The sequence below is a fragment of the Topomyia yanbarensis genome, chromosome 2 (genome assembly GCF_030247195.1).
Source record: "Topomyia yanbarensis strain Yona2022 chromosome 2, ASM3024719v1, whole genome shotgun sequence".
Classification (NCBI taxonomy): Eukaryota; Metazoa; Arthropoda; class Insecta; order Diptera; family Culicidae; genus Topomyia; species Topomyia yanbarensis.
In genome coordinates this window covers 96,277,221-96,299,934 of record NC_080671.1, presented here as the reverse complement: position 1 = coordinate 96,299,934, position 22,714 = coordinate 96,277,221, and the positions used below count along the sequence as shown (strand labels likewise).

General features: G+C 35.6%; 1 protein-coding gene across 1 annotated transcript in view; it reads right to left on the bottom strand.

Moving 5' to 3' along the window:
- Positions 1 to 22,714, bottom strand: part of LOC131678889 (inactive dipeptidyl peptidase 10) — a 565,731-nt gene that overhangs the window by 131,389 nt on the left and 411,628 nt on the right. Inside the window, exons 7-8 of the mRNA XM_058959306.1 lie at positions 9,118 to 9,329; positions 7,495 to 7,654 (exon numbers count right to left, since the gene is read on the bottom strand). Of these exons, the coding sequence (XP_058815289.1) occupies positions 7,495 to 7,654; positions 9,118 to 9,329 (372 nt within the window). The remainder of the gene's footprint in view (positions 1 to 7,494; positions 7,655 to 9,117; positions 9,330 to 22,714) is intronic.

Sequence of the window (22,714 nt, the reverse complement as noted above, 5' to 3'; positions counted from 1 at the left end):
GGAGGTTTGATTCACGCATGATGTTAATATCGTTTAGGAAGGCAGCATTTGCATTTTTTCTGTTCCGCGTCTTCATTCTAATATCGGAACGTTTACTCGAACGAGATGGAAAATTTCAAGTTACGGGATCTCAATATGCTTGTGATTATACCAATAAGGACCATTTATAAATTCTGCCACGCTATTAAGAGGAAGAGATATGACTAATTGTGACATAAATGGGAGGGGAGCACGTCATGTGCTTTGACGCAATTGGCCGTTTTACGCGCGATTGCGCCATGTATATAGGAAATTCCATAGAACATGAACACTTTTGCGAGTAGCGGCATAAAAGTGTTACCATAAAATGAAGGAAAAAGAGTGAGTGGATATCAAAATACTTTGCGAGATATTACAATTATAAACTTAAAACAAGGCAATTTTACACTAATACTACGTTCACACTACGAGTTAAAACGTGTTTTAACGCTATCTTGACGACGTTTTTCTTGTTGCCAATTATTATAACGTGTTTTAACTCTATAGTGTAAACATGGTATAAATGCCCAGTGATAAACCTGTTATAATTGAAATATCTCGTAAAATATTTCAAGTTCCATTCTGAAGTTTTCAAATAATCTTCTTAATACACTTATGTTATCAAAAAAAAGTTTGTTTTCAGGGCGACTTAAATTTTTTTTGCTTATGACACTTGGATACCACCAAAAAGTCTTGAATTTGTAGAATGCGCGTCATTCCACGTCAGATTTACAACTACAATTTTAGTTTCCTCCATGTTTTTTTTGCATTCTTTAGCTAAAAGTTATTTACACGAATTATAGGATTTGGCTGAATTTGAAATGTTTTTCAAGTTATGAGTTTTGGAACTTTATAAAATATTTAATAAAATTTCATAAAAGTTAATTAAATTGAACATTTTTCAATCCTTAATAACTATTAGATTAGTGGAAAAAAGCATTAAATACTAAAAGTAGCGTTTTCGCATGATCTCACCGGAATTTTTTTAAATATTTGTTTTTGTTATGTAATTTATGTATTCTGCAAATGTTAGAAGCAAATAATTTTTTAGGGTCACGTCAAAGAAAAACATTCTTTAGCCTTTTCAAATAATTTATAATTATATCGAGAAGATTGTGTGAAAATTTCAGAATGGAACTCGAAGTATTTTACGAGATATTTCAATTATGACAGGCCTATCACTGGGCGTTTAGTGTAAAATTATCTTGCTTTAAGTTTACAATTGCAATATCTCGCAAAGTATTTTGATATCCAGTTCCAAATTTTTATACAATCTTTTCAACATGATTCTTAATATTTTAAGAAAAAAATTGTAAAAAAAATTAATCCAACAACAAAAAAATTAAATTTGTTTCAAATAATTGCAAATTTCATAAGATAAGCTCATTTGAAAACGCAACTTTTGTTATTTAATATTTTTTCCATATACCGAGTCAAATCCGAGTTATCAATGAGTGTAAAATGTTCAATTTATTAAACTTCAATAGTTCAAAAACTAATAACTTGAAAAAAAAATCACGTTCAGCAAAAACAAAAAACACGTGTCAATTATCTCTAGCTAAAAAATGCAAGAAAATTTTTTGGAAGGAATCAAAATTTTTTGGAAGAAATCAAAATTTCAAAATCAAAAGATTAATACAGAATAGATAGAAGCATTAATTGTGTTCTTTGAATTTTTTATACCATTTATAAGTTTCTAGATAATCAATCTCAAACTTTAAAAATCGTTTTTATCGAAATGTGCTAAATAGCGCTTGTCATAAGATAGCATAACAGCGATGATGTTGACTATTTCTGGAGCTATTTCATGATAACTTCACAGTAACTTTGGAATTCATTAAACATAGCTGAGTTCACACTTATTTCATTCTAGTCATATGGCAACATTGTATTGATCAGAATGTGTTTTGTATAAATTCATCTTAAGGGGTTACATACTTTTTTGTTCGAAAATCTTTAAGAAAGTTTGAATTTATTTAAGGGTAAGAGGCACTGATTTTATTACATCAAAGTTATAGTATTTTTATAGTGCATTTAATAGTGAAAAAAACTGGCATTAATTTATTAAAAATGTTGTTATGGCTTTTTCCCCGAAACCTATTTTTATTTTAAGAAGCGTGTGATGATCATGATGAAAGTCCAACAGATCAACCAAAATCCCAAAACTCAAAAAATTCCATTAGTATTGGAGTATTCCTCGTACTTTGACGATTAGTTGAATAAATAATATTTTATTCATGCATACGGGAACGTTTTTCCCAAAAAATCTATGTTTCGAACTCTAAAAAATGCATTAAAAAATCTTATCTATGAAACAAAAATTTATGCAAAAAAACGGAATCGTTAAGGTACGAGAAAAACTAATTACGAACAATTGAAAAAATGAAAAGAACCGACTTACACCACCTAACAGTGAGATGAGACATTTCTTAAACATATTACTGTAAGATCATTTATTAGTTTGCAGTGAAGCGCCGGTGGCCACTGGTTTTGTATGACGCGAGCAGGGTAGTGGATTTCTTTCAGAATTGCCTTACCGGACTCGGTCAAACGTAAGCTATTTCGTTTTCTTTCGCAAAAATATCGCACAGAAAAGGCACTAAGTTTCCCTACCTTTATTTTCACACACATACATTCATGTTAACATACGGTCGAATTTTCTCGAGACTACACGACGCACCCGGTTGCGCGTGCTAATCACAATTGCCTCCTTAACTCTAGTTCAAAAGACTTTTTAACAGCGCGGGTTTAGATCACTTTCGCGCATCTCTGAGAGAAAAGCACGAAGTTCTTGAAAGCATTTCTAATGCTCTCACTAGAGCTGTCGATCGCTAGCAGATTCAATTAAAAACAATGGGTCGTTCCCCGAGGTAATGCCGTGCCCCTGCTACGGTAGGGTCGCGGCGTAAACAAACAATTTTGTTATCATTAAACATTGTCTTCGCGTATGCAAAGCGCAGCGTCAATTAAACTTGCTTAGCTTAAGGCTAAGTCTTTATGATGAAACTTAACTCATGGAATCGAACATCTAAGACATGGGCAAATGACGATTGAATATTACCGGGATTGAAAACGGAGAAAATTAGGGACTCTGCATGCCCCCTTACTTACTGAGCTTGATGTTGCCTCGGAAAGACGCATCATCAAGACGACTGAGCAGGTCAAAAAAAAAGGAATGTGTTAAAAGTCTTTTGCGTCCTAATACCTAAGATTGCTATTACAAAATTATGTTTCTTATTCACTATTAGCAAAAAGGAAGAATATTTACAGTTTTCTTGTCATAGTCTTTTCATTTTTCTTTTAACAGTCTAGCCTTACGATGGTCCTAGTGTGCACTTCTTACAGCTTCCAAACGTTACTTCCACTCTCAGTTCCTTGACTCGGTTGCGTAGTGGTTCTCGGAATTCAGATTTCGGGTCTCTCGTGCGGCAGGATACTTCCAATCGGTTGAGAAGTGACATCCTTCTTTGCCTACAGATTGTTGTCCCCTTGGGCTATGGTTGCTTGCTCATACATATCACTGGATTGAAACCGGAGAAAATTAGGGACTCTGCAGCAGTATTCATGCGAACTAATGCTGGCGTGAGCACAAGTCGGATTCAGCACGAATAATACCTCGAATAAAATTAATGAATTATAGAAAATCAACAAAATAAACGCAATCAAAAAATTATTTCGGGTAGGAATTGGATAAAAAGTTATCAAATTCATAAAATGAGTAGAATGATTAATATAAATCAAAATAATAGAATAAATAAATTAAATTGATTCAGCTCATTGAGTGGAATATTCGGCATTTTAAAAGTTTTTAAATTGATGGAATAAATTAATTTGTTTCAAACTAACAAATTGGATGAAACGAATAAAAGGAAGGACTTAAAAGATCAATAAAATTAATAAAAAAGAACAAGCTGAATAAAATGAATGAACTGGAAAAATTAATTAAATCAATAGAACAATAAATTTAATTAAATATTAAAATGAACAAAATGCATATAATGAATAAAATATATAAAATCGAGAAAATAAATAAAATAAATAAAATAAATGAAACAAATAAAATAAATAAAATACATAAAATAAATAAAAAAATAAAATAAAATAATTTAAATAAATGCAATAAATACAATAGAATAGCTAAAATAAAAAAACTAGAAATCAAATAAAATTATTGAAATAAATAAAACAAATAAACTAAACGAAATAAATAAAGCATAAACATAATATGGATTAATTTATTAAAACCGATAAAATGAATGAAATAAACAAAACAAATAGAACTGGTAAAATTAATAACGGAAGACAAAATAAACAGAATAAATTGCATTCGATGATTAAAATGAAAAACTAAACCATTAGTTACTACCCAACGTTATAGCTGTTCGAAAACGTTCTTGTTTATAAACACCAGTGGCGGATCCAGGGGGAGGGCCCTGGGAGCCAGAATCCACTCCGATTTTTTTATACTTGTTGAGAAATTTTACATTAGTTTCAATTTTATATTAGTTTCAAACACAAAATCAATCCAATCCAAAGTTGACCAAGAAAACTGATGTTCATTAAATAAGGTTATTTCGTTTTACGAATTGTACAATTTTCATTTCAAAATCGAAATTTTTGACCACTACCGAAATTTTTTGCTGGATCCACCCTTGAAAAAGACTGTAGGCATGCAGGGGTTAAAAAATTATCAGTAAACGAATAGAATGAATAACATAAACAAAATGAAAGAAAATGATCAAGTGAATAATAAGAAGAAGAAAAACAATAAAATGATTAAAATGAAAAATGAAACGATATAAAAAAGTTATAAAATTAACAGAATAAATTAATTTATCTCAAATTAATTATTTGGCTGAAATGACAGAAAAATAGTCAGATTTTAAAAATTAAAAAGCTGAATAAAATGTATGAACTGGAAAAAATGAGTAAAATGCATATTATAAAAACAGTAAATAAAATAAGTGAAATGACTTATATATGAATAAATTGCACGACGGGAATAAACTGATCAGAATGAATCTAAACGATGAAACGAATAAAATAGATGAAATTAACTCAAACGAACAAAATGAATAAAACAGAATGCTGAATGAAATAAATTCATCAAATGAATTTACCGAAAAAAGAGTATACAGAACGAAATTTAAAAAAGAAGACTTAAATAAAGTAAATGAATAAAACGAATTGTACAAATTTAGGAACCATTGTTTCAGAAAGTTCTGAAATGTAAAGAAAAGTAAAAACAGAAATGTGAACAAACATTTTAGAACTTGCTGAAACATATCAGATAATTATCTGATATTTTCATTTCATTGATAGACCTTCATTAGTTATCAGAAAATAGGAACGTTCAATTTGTTTTGGATTTCAAAGGTATCTGCGGATTTTTCAAAAACGAATTTTGTATAGAATTGAATTTTCGGGTCCGGTATAGTAAGAGTAAGAGCGACAGAGAGAGAGAATACTGGCTGGTGAATGGGACAAGCAAATATTGCAAAGTTTTCATTTGCATTGAAGTAAATAGGGGGTAGTATCCAAGAAATGTTGGCGATTATATTATTGTCGATAACACAAAAGCCGTGCATTCAGTCGATTACAATACAGTCTATTTCCAGTCACACTTATAGCTTGCGAATTGTTTCGTTCGGAATTCCTATAATACCACAAAAAAACTACTAATTGTGACTGCTATTGAAACTCTAACTGAAGCGTTCTCATTGAGTAAATATGGACCTTCGTTATAAGTTAGAAGAATCATTATACTTGCATCCTGCATCGCGAGTTCAGGGGGTCTTTGGGAGACTTTTTTATCTGATTAGGGAATATGTTTAGAGTTTTGTTCCGTTATTTTTCATAAAAGTTCATACCTATACAAACAATATTCATATTCAATATTATAATCACAAAACAGATATTCTTAGTTTTCAGGTGACATGTTTGAGCATATGTTTCATTCAAAATTCAATAGAGATACAAAAAGTTTAAAAAAAACATGTGGAATATATGTTTTTAAAATTTTTATCTTCAACCATCCATATTACCCAATTAAGTCGAATATTTTCCTGTTATATCCAATGATTTTCTTGATTATAGTATATATAAACACTTGGTATAGAATTAAATTGAATTGGAGTTGATATAGTTTTCGATTTTTTCACTCACATGTCTTCTTTTTTTTTTTTTTTTTTTTTATTTCGATTATAGAGGTTTTAACCTTAAGGTCATTCGCCTCTTCGGATTAGAAAAATCTCTTGTGAAAAATTTCTAACCCTATGTGCGGGGTCGGGACTCGAACCCAGGTGCGCTGCGTACAAGGCAATCGATTTACCAACTACGCCACGCCCACCCCACATGTCTTCTTATAGCGCAACGTTTCGAAGGGAAATCCCTTCATCTTCAGGGGAAAGCAGGCTTTAAATATAAATTAGTTATAGTTTTCTCATTATATAAACATTTTGCAAATTTTCGCTGGACTACAAATATTTCCTTTTCCAAGCAAGATGTAATATCAAATTTGTTTCTTTGAGTGACTCTGTTATATACAAAAACGTTAAAACTATTTATAGGATGGGTACGGGTATAGTGTTGTTGGTAAATCGATTGCCTTGTACGCAGCTTATCTGGGTTCGATTCCCATCCCCGCGCATAGGGTTAGAGATTTTTCCGAAAGAAGTTTCTCTAACCCGAAAAGAGGCGAATGACCCTAAGGTTAAAACCTCTATAATTAAAATTAAAAAAAATTATAGGGAAAAAGTGGACAAAATAGTATTGAGAAATAGTCTATAATTATTAAATAAATTCAAAATTCAGATTCACGTAGATGTTTTATTCCCCGATGTTCAAAATCGGTTCAGCTTTGCCACTAAAACACCAGTTAACCAATAATCTTTATGCAATGGTTCCATTTTTAGTTATTGTAAATTGGTAAATGAGGATTGGAAATATAAAATGTTTAATATCTCCTATGTGAACTAAAATTTCTAAATATTTACAGGTAGCGTGATTTTCTAGTGATTTTCTGATGACTAGAGTTCCAGCGTTGAAAAAACCCATACAAACTGCAAGAGTGTCGGTCCAATAGCTAGACTGGATCGGTTTGGCACACAATTGGATCAGACACTCCTGGTGGGACTAGGAATTGACTCAGGTGTTAGACGGTGGAAGTTTCTACTATCCATGTCTCATGCTTGAACAAAGTTTCACAAACTGTCTTCAACACTAAATCCAATATGTAGTTGTAGTGTAGTGGAAAAAACCCGCCCTGAAAGTCAGCTCGATTGTGTCGGGTAAAGTTTTTTCCCGGTTTTGTCACCCACAAGCTTTTATGCTTCCCACCGGCCGGAGACTCTCTGCTATCGTTTTTATTAGAAAGATACAAACGCTTTGAAACAAAAGATTCCTCCAGCCCGGCGGGCGGCATGTTGGCGGAAAACATATTCTCAGCTAGGCATATTGTGTAGCAAACCAACCTACCTTAACGAGCGAATCTCCGGATAAAGGTTGATATCCCCGTTGGCCATTCCGTACCAGGAAAACTGTTGCTCCTGCACCATCGAATCGTTGAAGGTGCCGTACAGCATCAGGTGGCCGTCGTTCGATAGCCAGATGGCTTTATTGCTCTGCAGAATTTCCTCTGCGCGTCAGTGTTGTTCGTTGTTGTTGTTGTTGTCGTTTTGCATGTGGTAGTGATGTACGTTGGTTACCGTTGGCCGCCGTCACGCCAGTCAGTGTAAGCCGGCGAAATTTATCCGCGGAGTAATCGATTTTTAGTCGCACGAACGTTGTAAAAAATAGGGAGGAAAGGAAAAGGGAAAATTAATTGAAAAATAATTAAAATTTTCCTGACAAGTTTCATTAAGTTGATCGGTTAATAATTGTTAACCCTTCTTCGGGTATATGTATACAGGTACAATATATTGCTTAGTAGATTGTACGAGGAATTGTTGCCGTTCGTGGTCCGTGTGATAACCAGACATTGTTTGCAATTGAAACAGAACATTAAATCTTTAGCATTTTTTCAAAAAGTCATATCTGCAATGAGTTACTCTCTTTGTTTACTTTCTCTTTCGATTTTTACGGCGTCACTATAACACTTTTCACTTATTTTACAGTACAGATCGAAAGACGGTGGTTTTAACTAGCATATTATGCAAAGAGTTGAGGGATAAATGTTAAAGTGACCGAATTATTAACAGAAGAGAAAGTAAACAAAGAGAGTAACTCATTGCAGATATGTCGTTTAGAAAAAACGCTCAAGAAATGTCCAACAAACTAAGATTACCTTAGTGATATGATGAATTTTACCGTATCACTAAGGTAATCTTAGTTTGTTGGAAATAATTTGCTACTCATATGTCACACGACTCATCGTATATCCATTACGCTAGGATTGTAATGAAAAATGCATTATCGGACTAGAGGGATGCTACCGCAATGTGTAGATTCAATGCAGCTGTGGCTAAACTCTTGCTCTCACGCTCAATTTATGACGTAATAAATTGTGATTTATGTCTACTTTCTTTGTTTTTTTCGGTTACAAATACATTCTCATATGACGTTCATCCACACCTGCGTGACTGTCCGAAAGCCCACCTACATTAATTAACAGTCATTTTTGCAATCTTTGCGCCTTACCGGCCGTGTTTGTTCAGAATGCAGTCAATTTGACTGAATAGTTTTTTAAGCAGACAATCAACAAAATAGCATGTGCTTCCATAATTTCGAAACACATTTGTAAACACGTCAAACCATAGTGGCAGAAAAGAAATTGCTTACATTCCAAATAAAGCACTTTAACTGCGTGTGATCCGCAAAAAAAAGCGTTTGGTGAGAGGAATGTCACAAATTTATCGCGGTATAACATTCGCTTCTCAAGTAGGTGTGTACATATTTACATTCCGGTTTACCGCAACCGGCACCACCGTAATGCAGCAGGACGTGCCGTAGATTGAGTTGTAACTCTTTGGTTGAACGTTGTTCCCCCATCATCCACCCTACCAGTCAACAGAATTTGTTGGCGGCGGTGGGCGGTCGTGTCGGTTGCCTACGTGCAGGGTTAGTGAATAACACGGGATAAATGTAGCCGTTTTTAATTACCCTCGTAAAGCCAATCTGGCACGCCATTGTAGATGATACCGGGAATGGCGGTTTTCGTGAGCCGATACGTTTGGGTGGCCCGAGCTGACGGCTTGTAGTAGATGTCGTACGTATGCACCAGCACTATCGACTGGCCTTTGGGGGTGAACTCGGCGTGCAACAGGAACGGCCACTCGTCACTGTCGGCCTTGAGGGTGAGCGGAATCGTTTCGCTGGAATGGAAAATAATAGCAAAAAAAATATCATCAGACGAGAGTGATTGTGACTAAAACTATTTTGCGGACACTCTGTTACTATAGTTGAGTTGGAGATCCGGTTAGTTAGAAGGGTTAACTAAATGGCTCACTCAACTAGCAGCTGATAGTGCTTAACCCTCCGGAAGTCGCGCAAATAGCTCACTGAACGAGCAGCCGCAGCTGCTCTAAGATGATTTCGCTAGATTTTCACAGCAGCGTGCACTCAGTGCACTAGCGCGACTGCGAAGGTTAGACGATTTTGCTGGATTTTAAGCGCGACATGCACTGGCGCGACTGCTGAAAGGTTAAGTGTTGTTCAATAATAGTTTTTATGTTTCTTGTTTCTCAGTTTGATTAACTACACAGGGTAGCTCCTACACTACTAAAAATGTTTTTAGAAGTTTTTAAAGCTACTTAATCTGTTCAACGGCCAATCGTTCTGAGTCTGATATCAAAAAGAACTAGACTCTATGTTGTCATTGATAACAAACTAAGCAATCAATTTGATGTTTTGCCAAAGAAATAAAAACGAAGATGTTTTCTAAAAATCACAAAGCATGTAAGCAAACAAATTGAGATCAAAATGTGTATCAGTGAATTGGGCCTGGCAGTAGCTATCCATCCTCAATGTGCAGGTTTTGAGAGTTCTATGCTTTGAAATGCAAATGATAGCGCCATCTATATCCTTACAGTCAGCGAGTAATGTAAATTTAACAAAAGATGTTATGGAGACCGTATATACCTCTGCATCACAACATTTTCCACGGGAAAAAGTTTTTGTGAATAGGTTAATAGGGTAAAAAGTTACACAAATCTGGATTTACCTTAAGTTAACAGAAGTGGTTAACATATGTTTATAGCTCTGGGCAGTCGGCTGCCGAGAATTTACGATAGATTTATTGTTTGTTGAATTATTTTTGATATGCCCAGTTTATAGAAAAAAGCAACTTCAGCTCCAGACAACTCACAGTCGGGAGTGTTGCTTGCGTTTAATTGAATCAAGTGACATATAAACGATTTTATTATTCCTTGCCAGGGTCGAAAAATGTTTTTTTCGTTTACCAAAATCTGGCGAAAATGACGAGGGAGCGATGCTACTTTCTAAACCACTAGAACATTACGAAACCGCAAATGAGACAACGGCCTACGACAAAGCATGCGGGTAAATTCAATTTCATTATTTCTTCCACACATTCGTTTTCGCTTCGAAATTGAGAACGACATTAGTCTCTTCGATATTGCACATAGCGCCGGCCAAACGAAAAGAAACTAGTAACGATATTTATTTGTCGTTGTTCGATTTGGGAGAATTACAAGCTAGCGATGATATTGGACGACTGAAGCACTATTGGTGTGCATATTTCCTGTGTTTGTGGCGTTCTAGTTGCATTTTATGATGCACATTGCTACAATTTCATTTAATGAAAATTAAAATAAAAATCAAAATTACTGATTTGAAATTAAAACGAGATTGAATTTTCGTATTGTCATAGGAAAACGAAAGTCACTACTTCTGCTACTGGCTTCCATAGAATCGAAAGAAGAAGGGGCGTTGTCTTTATTGTTTTGCTTTGTGTGAATTTAGTAAAGAAGGAGGCAGCGGAAAGACGAAGGTGAATTCAGTGAATTTCATCGTTCATTGAATGGGTATGAGAATTTAAGGCCCTGTTCCTTGCTTCTTCATTCCGGCGAAACACGACATTCCAAAAACAATACAATATAATGAAAAGCCATTACTTTTAGTATTTCGAGTCCTCTGTTGAAATAAAAATTAATTTCGTAATACAAGTATTATTTATCGTGTATAAACTTTGGAATTATTATAAGAAATGAAATGCCAATTATGTATTGGTTTCTTTCTCCGTAGACGACGGGTTTATATGGGCGGTGTTAAGTCAGACCGGACTAAGTGACGTTGTATTGATTTCGAGAAAAACGAGCTTAAAGTTTGAATCGCAGCATCCGTTACGTTAGAATTCCAAAATATTTTTTGACATAATTCTTGCTAATTATAACATTTTTAAAACCTGGCAATAGTCGAAGGTAGCTAAAGAAATTCTTTATCCAATGCTATCATAATCTCATTTTTTTAATTTTGCGACTTAGTCCGGTCTGACTTAACACTGACTATTATGTTCTAATTTTTCGAGCTCGTTGTTATGCTATCTGATATGAATTTCAAATAAGCACTACCGAAATAGCTGAAACGACTGAATTTGTATAATCGATGACATGTGCGCGGTTTTTTGAAGTAGAATAATGCTGTTGTTTCAATACAGGGGTTTCAAAAAATTCTGTTCTGTTGCTTTTCCCAGTTTTTAATGTGACTAACTTCTGCTGTTTTCCTCCTGTTTTGCATAAAATTTCGCAAAATATACGATTACTATAAATAAGGGCAGCCCTAGGTTTGCGCCGCTAAAACAACAAAAATGATCCATAAAAAATTGAAAAACGATCCATAAAAAAGATGTCCATGTTCCATAAAACAAAACTGAAAATTCATAAAACAGTGTGAATGACCCATAAAAAAGAGTGATTTGATCCATAGATTATGTAAAATTGAACCGTAAAATGGTCGCAAAAGAGCACTAAAATAGTAATAAAAGAGCAATTAAAATGAACCAATGCCCCATAAAAATATTGGTAAAATGATACATTTTGCGTCATAAATTAACTGACATTGATCCATACAATGTACATGAAAATACGTCGATATGTTCCATAATATCGACAAAAATGTTCCACGGTATTACAAAATGGAGCAATAAAATGTTAGAAAAAGTTCCATAAATTTGATGAAAATGTTTGCTAAATAATTTTTCTTGGTCCATAGAAGATGTAAAAATGAACATTAGAAATGATTCATATATCGAACGTTAAATTATGGTTCATGGATATTTACAAAACGATCCATAAGAAAAGAAAATGTTAAAATCCATTAATATGTGCTTATGCACTAGAAAAATTAAATTTAATGAATTCATGCGAAATTTATGGAACATATCGACGTGTTTTAATGTACATTTTTAATATTCTATGGATCAATGTCAGTTAATTTATGGCGCAAAATGTAGCATTTTATGGAACATTTCCAATATTTTTATGGGGCACTGGTTGATTTTAATTGCTCATTTATTACTATTTTAGTGCTCTTTTGCGACCATTTTACGGTTCAATTTTACATAATCTATGGATCAAATCACCCTTTTTTATGGATCATTTACACTGTTTTATGGATTTTCAGTTTTGTTTTATGGAACATGGACAACTTTTTTATGGATCGTTTTACAATTCTTTATGGATTATTTTAAATATTTTATATGCAAAAGTATATTTTCCCATAAATAAGGCAAAAACGAAATTTCAGAAACGAATTTTCAGAAAATCATTCGAAAACGACGACGAAAATGTGAAATTTGCAAGCCTATTTCAGGCAGAGCCGCCAAACGAGAGCATCTAAAAGTTCCATTACGCAATGGTTACTTATACAGGTCCCGCGTGTTCGTTTTATATCAGTCGTCGCTCACATGTCAAGCGAGCAACACGTTGACTGTATTGTCTGGACGGTACAATAAACGGTAGACGGTATGGATTTTCTGCAACATTGGCATTTGCACACACTCGCACCTAAGTGTCTTAATTAAATACACGTAGTTTACAATTAGAGGTGCTGCGTGTACGTTTCAATCATTCGTCGCTCGAATGCCAAACGAGCACGTTCGTGACTATATCGTCCGGATGGTAAAATCGTTCATGTACATTAGAGTGACAGGAAAAAATGACCCCTATCGGCCCACCCCTGAGTCGATTCCTAGTCCCACCAGGAGTACTTGCGCCAAATTTGAAGCAAATCGGACAAGCCCAGCTACCGGACCAACGTGCCTGAAATTTGCATGGGATTTTTCAACAATTTACATGGCGAAACCCCACTAGCTCGCATTTTCGCCGCTAGGTGGCACTGTATGCACCATATTATCACAGTAAGTAAAAATAAGAAAGATAATTTAATTGTCTACAACTTTGTCGAAGACTGCTAGTCAATCCGGCTTTGTTAAAAGAAGTTCAGAAACTTTTAACGAAGTGATGTCTGAGCCAGTTTTGCATGGGGCCTGACAGTACATGGTTGTGTGAATCTTAGCGTCTACTACGGGGTTTCGGTAGTGATGGCATTGACGCAGTTGGACCGTCTGGGGTTTGCACCAGTTTGGTTACGGTGTGCAAGGTTTGTCGTGCGCTTTTCGCTCTGCTGTGGGTTTAAGATTTTGCCAGATTTATCTGTCACAGACAGAATTCTTTGCAGCTTCCAGACAAAATGACAAACCTATAATTCTGCCAGAATTTTTAATTTTATAAGTTGTTCCACAAAAAATATCATGTTTCTAAAACGAGAGCATACATTTTATGAATTTTGGATATATTTTCTAAAATTTTAGAAAAATCGATTGTTGCACGTTCCATGACGACTAAAAAGCTTCGATTTTATTGAGGTCCCTGTCAGGTGACCGATTTTATTAGACATTTTTAGTTGTACTTCCAAGATTTTTTTTGGAATATAGTGTCATTATCCACGAACGAGTATAGAAATGCGATAGGTTCGGGTGGTGTACACTCGATGAGTTGCAATGCGGATGCGCAGTGTCCCGATCGGAATGAAATAACAAGTTTATAACAGAACACATTTTTTGTAACATATTGTGTTATAAATCAGAGGTGGGTAAGAAAACCAACCGGTACGTACATACACTGGTATTGTACTCAAAATCTCAACCCATGTAAACGAGTGATGCACATCGTATTCGGTTTGGATTTCGTTCACACGGTAAACGAAAGAAAAACCTCCACCGACTCTCAGCTTACAAAACCAAACCGAGCCACTCAGCACCGTTTACATGTGTGTACGAATTTCAACTTGTGTTGATGTATTCTCAGCAGCGGTTTCGGTTTAGCTTTAGAAAACCGGGCCTGGTTTTTTCTGTACACGGTGCTTCGGTTGAAAGAAGAAGCAGTAAACTCGTCTGCAGTGCTGCCGAATAGACAACTGAATTGAGTTCAATTAGTTGTTAAGAGTCAATGGGGTAATATAGAAATGGCTGGTTCTGAGCAGTTGTTAAAAGTTCAACAATTGTTTAAATTGAAATTAAAGAAAACAATGAAATCAGCGATGTCAATAAAATAACAAAAACAATAAAATCAATTAAATTAATGAAATCAATAAAATTAATTAAATCAATTAAACATGATATGACATTAACACTCAATGCATTCAAAGTGGCCTGTATTTATATCGCCAATAATCGTATCAATGAGATTTAATCCACGTCTGGTTGCGCTGGTTAAGCGATTCTCGAATAATCTCGAGCACACACTCGAATTTTGTATACATATATCCTTATTGTTACTGCTACGGCGCATCGTATTGATACATCTATCCTTGCACAGAGTCAATTGCGTGTACGTGTGTGTTATTTACATATGGTAAGCAACTCATACGCAAGTGGGGGGAAACTCACGATTAGGTTCTTATTTACTGAGTGCTGGTAATACGAATTTCAGTTATTTTTGCTGTTACTGTACATCGTTTTGAAACATCTAGAAGGTTTGGTCGCGTACATTCGAGTTTAGAGAAAACTACCACTAAATTATTCAATTACAAAAAAACTTAATTCATTGAGAACAGCAACCAACTTACGAATAGCAAAAACACTATCATTTTATAGACCGCCATTAAAAACTATGTTTCTTTAAGGAATAAATATTTCCGGCGATACCAGTCGATGTGTGTATGTAAATCTACTGAAGAACAATTAAATTTTTAAAAAATGTTGCGCAATAATTTGAATACAAAAAATTTGATCACATTGTGTCCAATCCCGAAGTTGTCTGTCTCATTACAACAAAACATGTAAAACGACCTTCAATCATTAATGTGGATATTGGTTCACAATATAACCAGTTATTAAATCGCCATTTTGAATTTCTAATTTACGACGCAATTCAAGTTTCGTTTCCTTGGAAATATATGCCTATTTAAATATGCATGCTTTTAAATGCTAAATTTTCGTGAAAATAACACCATATTGGAATGCACAATGACGACGAATAACAATTTTTAATCTCTACACAACTTTTCGATATCAAAAATACCCTTGTTTCATGATATTTTTTACCATTAAAACGTTATTGAATACCAGTAGTATTGAATATAGCTCGCCATTTCAGATATCTTCAGAATATCTTGAATATACCGTCATCTTAAATTTTGATCTGCTATCATAGGTATAAAAATAGCGGAGGCTATTAAATTTCCTTTTACTTTCGATTTTTGGGCAGTTTCCCATACCAAACATACCCATATTGAAAACTTCCTGATGATAAATCATTATGAAAATGTCGCAATATTGAGTTAAGGAACGCCATTCATAACAACGAACATAATTTATTTGAACAGAAATATGTCTGAAGACATTTTTTCAATTACCGAAAAGATACCTTATATTATAAAGAAATTTGTTTAGAATTCTTAATAAAAATACTAGCAGCACAACCGCAACACAACCGAAGTTTGGTTTTGTTATTCTCGTGTTTCCTTCCCATACTCGTACACCGGTAAACGAAAATCAAAACCAAACCGCGGTGCTGTGTAAACGAAACTCGGTTTGGTTTTCGTGTCTCGTATAAACACAACCAGCGATGAGACCGCACACAATGTAAAGGAAACATAAACACTTGTGAAAATTTGGTTTACCGTACCGGTACTCAACCGGTATTTTCCCACCTCTGTAAATTAGGTCGTGTTAGTAGTTAAAATAACAGGAATTTATAACAATTAATAATGCGAGGTATAATTTTGAAATATTTCTGTTATGTGTTTGTGATCTGGGTGGGTTTGGATTGAGTTAAACACTGCACGGTGCAACTTGTGTGTGTTGCTTGTGAGTTTCGTTGGGATAAATAAACGTTGGGATAAATTGGTTGATATAGGTGAAATTCTCATGCCAACATGTTTCAGCGGTTTGCGGGTGCTAAGGTTAATGAGCCTATTGATACATGCGTTTCACATTTCAATTTTGCGTGATGCTTTTCTATCACTGAGGAATTTGATAACATGTTTGTATATTTACTTATATTTCTTCTTTTACACATAAGTCAGTGTTTTTTTTCTTTTTGTCAAGGTTTTTAGAAATGTGCCCAATGGAATAATAGACAGAGAAAGAATGACCCGAACGATGAGAATGAAGACCCAACTAGAGACTGGGAGATCGCAGATTCGATTCTTGCTTACGGACTTATCTTTTCTCAGTATGTCCACAAGACCGGCACCAACTTTGACTTTTTTTCGGAACACTGTTAAATCAAACGGCAATTGGCTTCACATACCACCTGTTAAATATGAAATTTTTTCGAAAACTCTAATTCACTCACAAGAGTTTTCAAGTTTGTATGTGAAAATATATGGAAAATTGGCAATTGAAACAATAAATTCAGTACGAAATGCCAGTATCATCTTGTGCATCCCAAAATTTGCAGATATATAGCTTAAAGTGTAAGGATCAACATTGCCGAAGACTGCAAATTGACCCGATTTTGCAGTAAAAAGATATTCTCATATAAAGTTTTGTGTTGCCTCTCTTTCTCGCACATGCTTAGAATAGAAAATTTAAAAAAAATTGGGTGGTTTTCAAAGTTAAATAACTTTTTAGGGAACATCCAAAAAAGTCAAAATTGTTGCCGGTCTAATGTCCAATGTAAAGGTGTTTCTGAAGCACGGGTGGATTGAACTGGAGTTGCGCTTGCTGAAGGGCTGATATTGATTGGAAATTTTGGTGATCGTGGGGATTAAGCTATGTTCGAGCAGTTTCAGTTTGTTTCAAAAAGTTGCGAAGCTAATCTGTAGCTAGTCTTTGTGGTGTACCTAAAAGTGATGCCATCTGACCAAAATAAAGCACTGATTTTTTATTGTTATAGCAGGTTTGTAAGCATTAGTATTTTATATCAATCAGGTTCCATAAAGCGCATATAGCAGCGCATGAGTTTAGAAGTAGAATTGGAACGAATTGAATGACATCCCCAGCAGAGGGTTTTGATTTATTTATAATACTTTGAAACTGGTGTTGCTTCATTATTTGAAACACGTGTAGAATTGTATTTTGAATAAAAGTATTTAGCACATACACTCGGGCTCAATAGATTGGGGAAGATAATTTCGAGTCGGGTAACGACTTTTGGACAAGTTCTGATGTGGTTCAGTTTGAGACTCATAATTTTGACATTTCTACAACGTAAACTGGCAAAAACTAGGACGTACTGGTACAGTCCTTGCAAATATCGTGCTGGATAAAATGTTCATTGTACTACTCCAAAGTATATGAAAGTACTCAATACAATGAGAACAATCAATATAATTGATTGATGATTTAATGGACTAAAGGTAAACCAATGAATATGACAATAAAACATTTGTTGTTTGTGTTGATATGACTACCAAAATTTGGAGACTGGTTTTAAATTCTGCTCGCGAACTGTCAATTCTTAGACCTCATACATTATTCAAAAGTCGTCGTTCACTCAGATAAGACCATGCGTATTCCCCACGAGTATTAAATGTGCTAAAGTTTGCTCGTTGGTCAAATAAAATGTTTTCCTTTTCAATGCCATCAAATCACAGAATATTTAAAATTCCGTATTACAAAATATGTGTAAATGTGAATATATTTTTTTTTCTTTTTTTTATATCGATTAATGTGTAGTCACATTTTCTTTTTTACTTTTTAACAACATTCATTTAACTAGAGATGATTGGGCAGAGAAAGTTATAAAAATTTAGAGCCATAATACTCAATTGAGAGCAAGGATGTGAAATATATAGAGCTAGAATTCGCAGGGTCATTAGAAACAGGCTTAATATCCTACAGGCTTAACTTTTGTCTTCTGTTGATGAGGGTCGAGCTTAGGCAGCATAACTACGAATCACTCAAGTCCACCAACATGCCTCCTGGTAAAGACAGACTTGTCCCCTTGTTACCGTGAGAATCAATCACACATATTTCACGGCGAAGTATACGAAAAATGATGAAAAACTACGTTTTTGTTTTGCCTCTAGCAGATCGGGGTCAGTTTTTATGACACTTTGAAGAATTTCTAACGGTTTATCTCGGGATTGGAGCTACAAGATGAAATCAGAGTTTTCAAAATTAAAATAAATGTGTTGCGAGATAATTGAAAGTTTAAGTTTTGCCTGGAAAATGGAGCAGTTATGTTTATTACCTTTTACCAACAGGCCCCTTGGCCCCAATGGTGGTTGCTTAAACTAATTTAAAATTGCCAATATTTTCGCTTTTATCGCATACCGCGTCCGGTTTCAGTCAAAGGCCGTCGCCACACTGTTTAAAATTCGCTGGAGTCCGGTGACAGCGCTCTGGCAACCATAGTTGGTTTTCCTGAACGGAACTCGCAGATGAGAGTTATTACGTAGAGCTCGAACGCGGGCTTGAAGATCCAGACGTCCGAGGATTGTAGGGTGATCCACTCTGGCAGAGAGTGAGTTCGAGACGAGCAGGGCTCGAGAGCCGTTCCTCCGAATGCTGATTGTATCGAGGTGTATTAGCTGGCAACGGTTTTCATAGCTCGACAGCTGAAATCTGTTTCGCCATGGGAGATGCCGAAGGGCGAAGTGTATGAACCGGCGTTGGACAGCCTCGATTCAGTCAATCCCATTCTGGTAGTAGGGATTCCAAACAGCAGAACAATATTCCAACGTTGAGCGGACCACCGCGCAGTAAAACGATTTAAGACAATATACGTACCTAAAGTTTTTTGCTATTCCGAAGATGAACCCAAGTTGTCATGATGCCTTATCCACGATGTATGAAGTATGAGGTTTGAACGTTAGTGCCGAAGCCATGATGACTCCAAGATCCTTGATGTGAGAGTGTCTTGAAATGCTCGAGCCGAAGAAATGGTAGTTAAACTCGGATGGCGTTTCCGCGTGAACGTAACGATTGGCCATTTGCTCGGGTTTAAAACCATTCTGTTTAGATCACACCACGTACTAAAGCTGTCCAGTTCCCTCTGAAGAAGCTCGGCGGGTCCTTGTAATGTGATATTGTCGTCATTAAAGTAGAGGAGGAATATTACTGGACTGAGATGGCTTCCTTGTGGTATGCCGGATGTAGCGAAGAATGGTGCAGATAGACAGTCCTTCATGCTGATTTGGAGTAGCCTTCCATCGAGGTAGGAACGAAACCAGCGCAGAAGTTGTCCATGAATGCCGAGGTCCAATGTACGTCCATTCTCGTTGGTGACATTATTAATTTGTCGAAGAGTTGCGCTGCTATAGTAGCCCAAAATACAACTGGCATTGTTAATAAGCGCAGATTTTTCGATATCCAATCGTAGAAAACCATTACTTGCCCGGCACCACGTCAAGCCAGGTAAGTAGAATTCGTCCAGTATAACAACATCATTAGACGGGGCGGCGATCGAAACGATAAAAGAAACGGAGGAAAGATGTACATCGATCAGGCTGGAATCACGAATTCTGTCAGGTGGAAAATACACAACACACAGGAACAGATTGCGATCGGCAAGTTTCACTGATATCCACACTTTCTCGGAGCTCGCCCACCGGTCATCGTTGATTACTCGGGCTTTTATACCACGGCGAACGACGATAAGCACACCACCGCCTGATGTCTTGTTGCTGTTGAGGGCATTGCGGTTACAGCGGTAGACATCGAATGTTGAACCAAAGACCTGGCGAGACAGAGTACGGTTGTCGAGCCATATCTCGGTCAATGCGATAACGTCGTAACAGCAACCCGTGGTTGCGAGAAAATAGCTGTCCGTTGATGAATTTAAGCCACCAACATTCTGGTAGTAAATCTCGATGTTGCTGGATGACGGATCAGGTACAGCAGAGAGCGAAGCCATGTTGCCGTGTAGGAAGATCCTTTCGTCAATCCCACGAACAGTATCGGAACGGCTCACGGTCGCTTGGTCGATTGTGGTTAGGAATTCGAGGCATCCCGAATCAACTGCGTCGCGCCCCAAAATACGACTATCGTCGTCGGCGAGAGAAATGGTTGGCATCTGATAACAAGATGTCGGAGCAAAAGGCAAAAAAACTGGAAGCGAAGAATACATCAGCGCTTGAAGTGTTCGGAACAGATGTATACTTCCCATTTGCGGCAGGTTGGAAGACCCTTTCACCCATCCCACACACACAGGACCGGGACGACTGATGATCGCTGGCTGCAAGTGCTCGACTGTGGCGGGGGGATCGAGGGCTTCCATAGTGCCAACTGCGGTGCGTCCCAGTATGCGTTGAAACCTGATGGCGCGATGCGGGGAGCAGGAACGGCGAGTTTACGGCGAGAGTCGCACGATGAGCTAGAAGCGTGAATCGGTTCAACCGTTTGTATGATACTTGTCGAGAAAGGCGGCCCTTTCTCCATCCACACATACAGGACCGGGGCGACTGCTGAACGCTGGCGGCAAGGGCTCGACTGTAGTGGGGGGATCGAGGGCTTCCATAGTACCATTAGTTGGCAGCACTGCCGCTAAAAACTAATATTTTTTCTGGACTCCTTGAACAATTTCCTTTTAAAACATCTTGCGGTTTGATTGTAGAGTAAATAGAACCGGAGATATAATCAAAAGAAAATCAAGAGTTTGTTAAAATGGCGGGGGAGGGGAGGAAACCGGTCGTTAGATGTCTCCATGTGTTCAGATTATTTCAAACTTTTGAAGTTCATAAAATTCAATATTTTTCAATCACTGATAACTCGGAAACGATTCGATATATGGAAAAAAATATTAAATAAAAAAAGTTGCTTTTTAAATGAGCTAACGGAAAAAATACAAGTTTTTACAGCCTAAGAAACTTGAATGAATTCCCGATCGGTTGCAAGTGGATTGGTTGAGATCGGTTGACAATTGCTAAAACTAGAGTGAATAAAGCACCTAAATTGATGAGTGAAAAGTATCACGGGGACGCAAAGGTTAATTCAACAAATGATACACCTATCATAAATGCTCGGCAGCCGGCTGCCCAGAGCAATAAACAAATGATAACACTTCTGAGAGTTGCATAAATCGTATCATTTATCGAGGTGAATTCAGATTTGTGTAACTCTTTATTACATGAGGGATTCCATGAGAAACCGGCCGACCGCAAAATATGACCATCGTCGATTCGAACGAAACTTTGCAGGTGTGTTCGCTGTATGAATCTCCATGATATTCTGTGGCAATTGGAATATTTTGATACAAGACTAATGTTTCAAAAGGGCGTAAACGTTTCTACGTGTATAAATTTCAGTTTTTTTTGTTCGATTGTTGTATTTTGTACAGCAAAACTATCTGAGAACGAGTTACAGGGAATGAGTACTTCTATCCGAAAAAAATATACACTGAAAAAAATGTTGTGTCATTTTTCAAACAAATAAAAATTTAAGTTAAAAATTCAAATTGCGAAAAAACCCATTTTTTTAAATTTTTTATATTTTGGATACAAAAACCTAAAGAGAAAAGAAACATTTTGAATGTGATTGCATGATGGAGAAAAAATCGGTAAAAAAGTTTTTCTAACAATAACTTCGTACATATTTTTAAATTTCATACTAATTGACATACAAAATTGTAATTTTATTACAGAATATAATTCTAAGCACCATTTAAAATCAAAATGCATTTAACAAAAATCTTCCAAAATGCGATAGTTTTCGAGATATTAGGAATTTTGCTCCATCAAAAACAATTAATTCGTGTAATTATGCTCTTTTTAAAAGTTATTCGTCTTTTTAGTGTATTTGGATCATGGAGAAGTTTTCAATAAAAAAGTTTTCCTAACAACAACTTTTAACATATTTTTATAATTTATACTGTTTGCAGTCAAAAATAAAATTTTCTTTTTGAATATGATTCTAAACGCCATTTTAAATCGAAATGCTCATAGCAATATTTTTCTGAAATGTAATAGTTCACGAGATATTTTAACTTTTGTTTTAACAACACAATTATTTTGTTTTATTACGACCTTTTCATAAGTTATTCACGTTTCTCCATCAACAATAATAGGTTTTTCAAAAGGCCCATAAAATTTCCTGTAACTTTCTCTTTGACATCAAGGCGATATTGTGAAACATTTGGAAGTTACATGAAAACAACCAAAATATGATTCAACTACCGTAAACCGGGGTGACTTTGATCAGCGGGGTGACTTTGATCACTCGAAACTTTTTTCCTAGATCGCTTATTAAACCAGAATAATCTACCGAATCATTTTAATTTGAACTGATTTTTACTCTAAACTTATAAAATACTGATTTGTTATACTTTTTGAGTATATTGTTCGGTTTTTG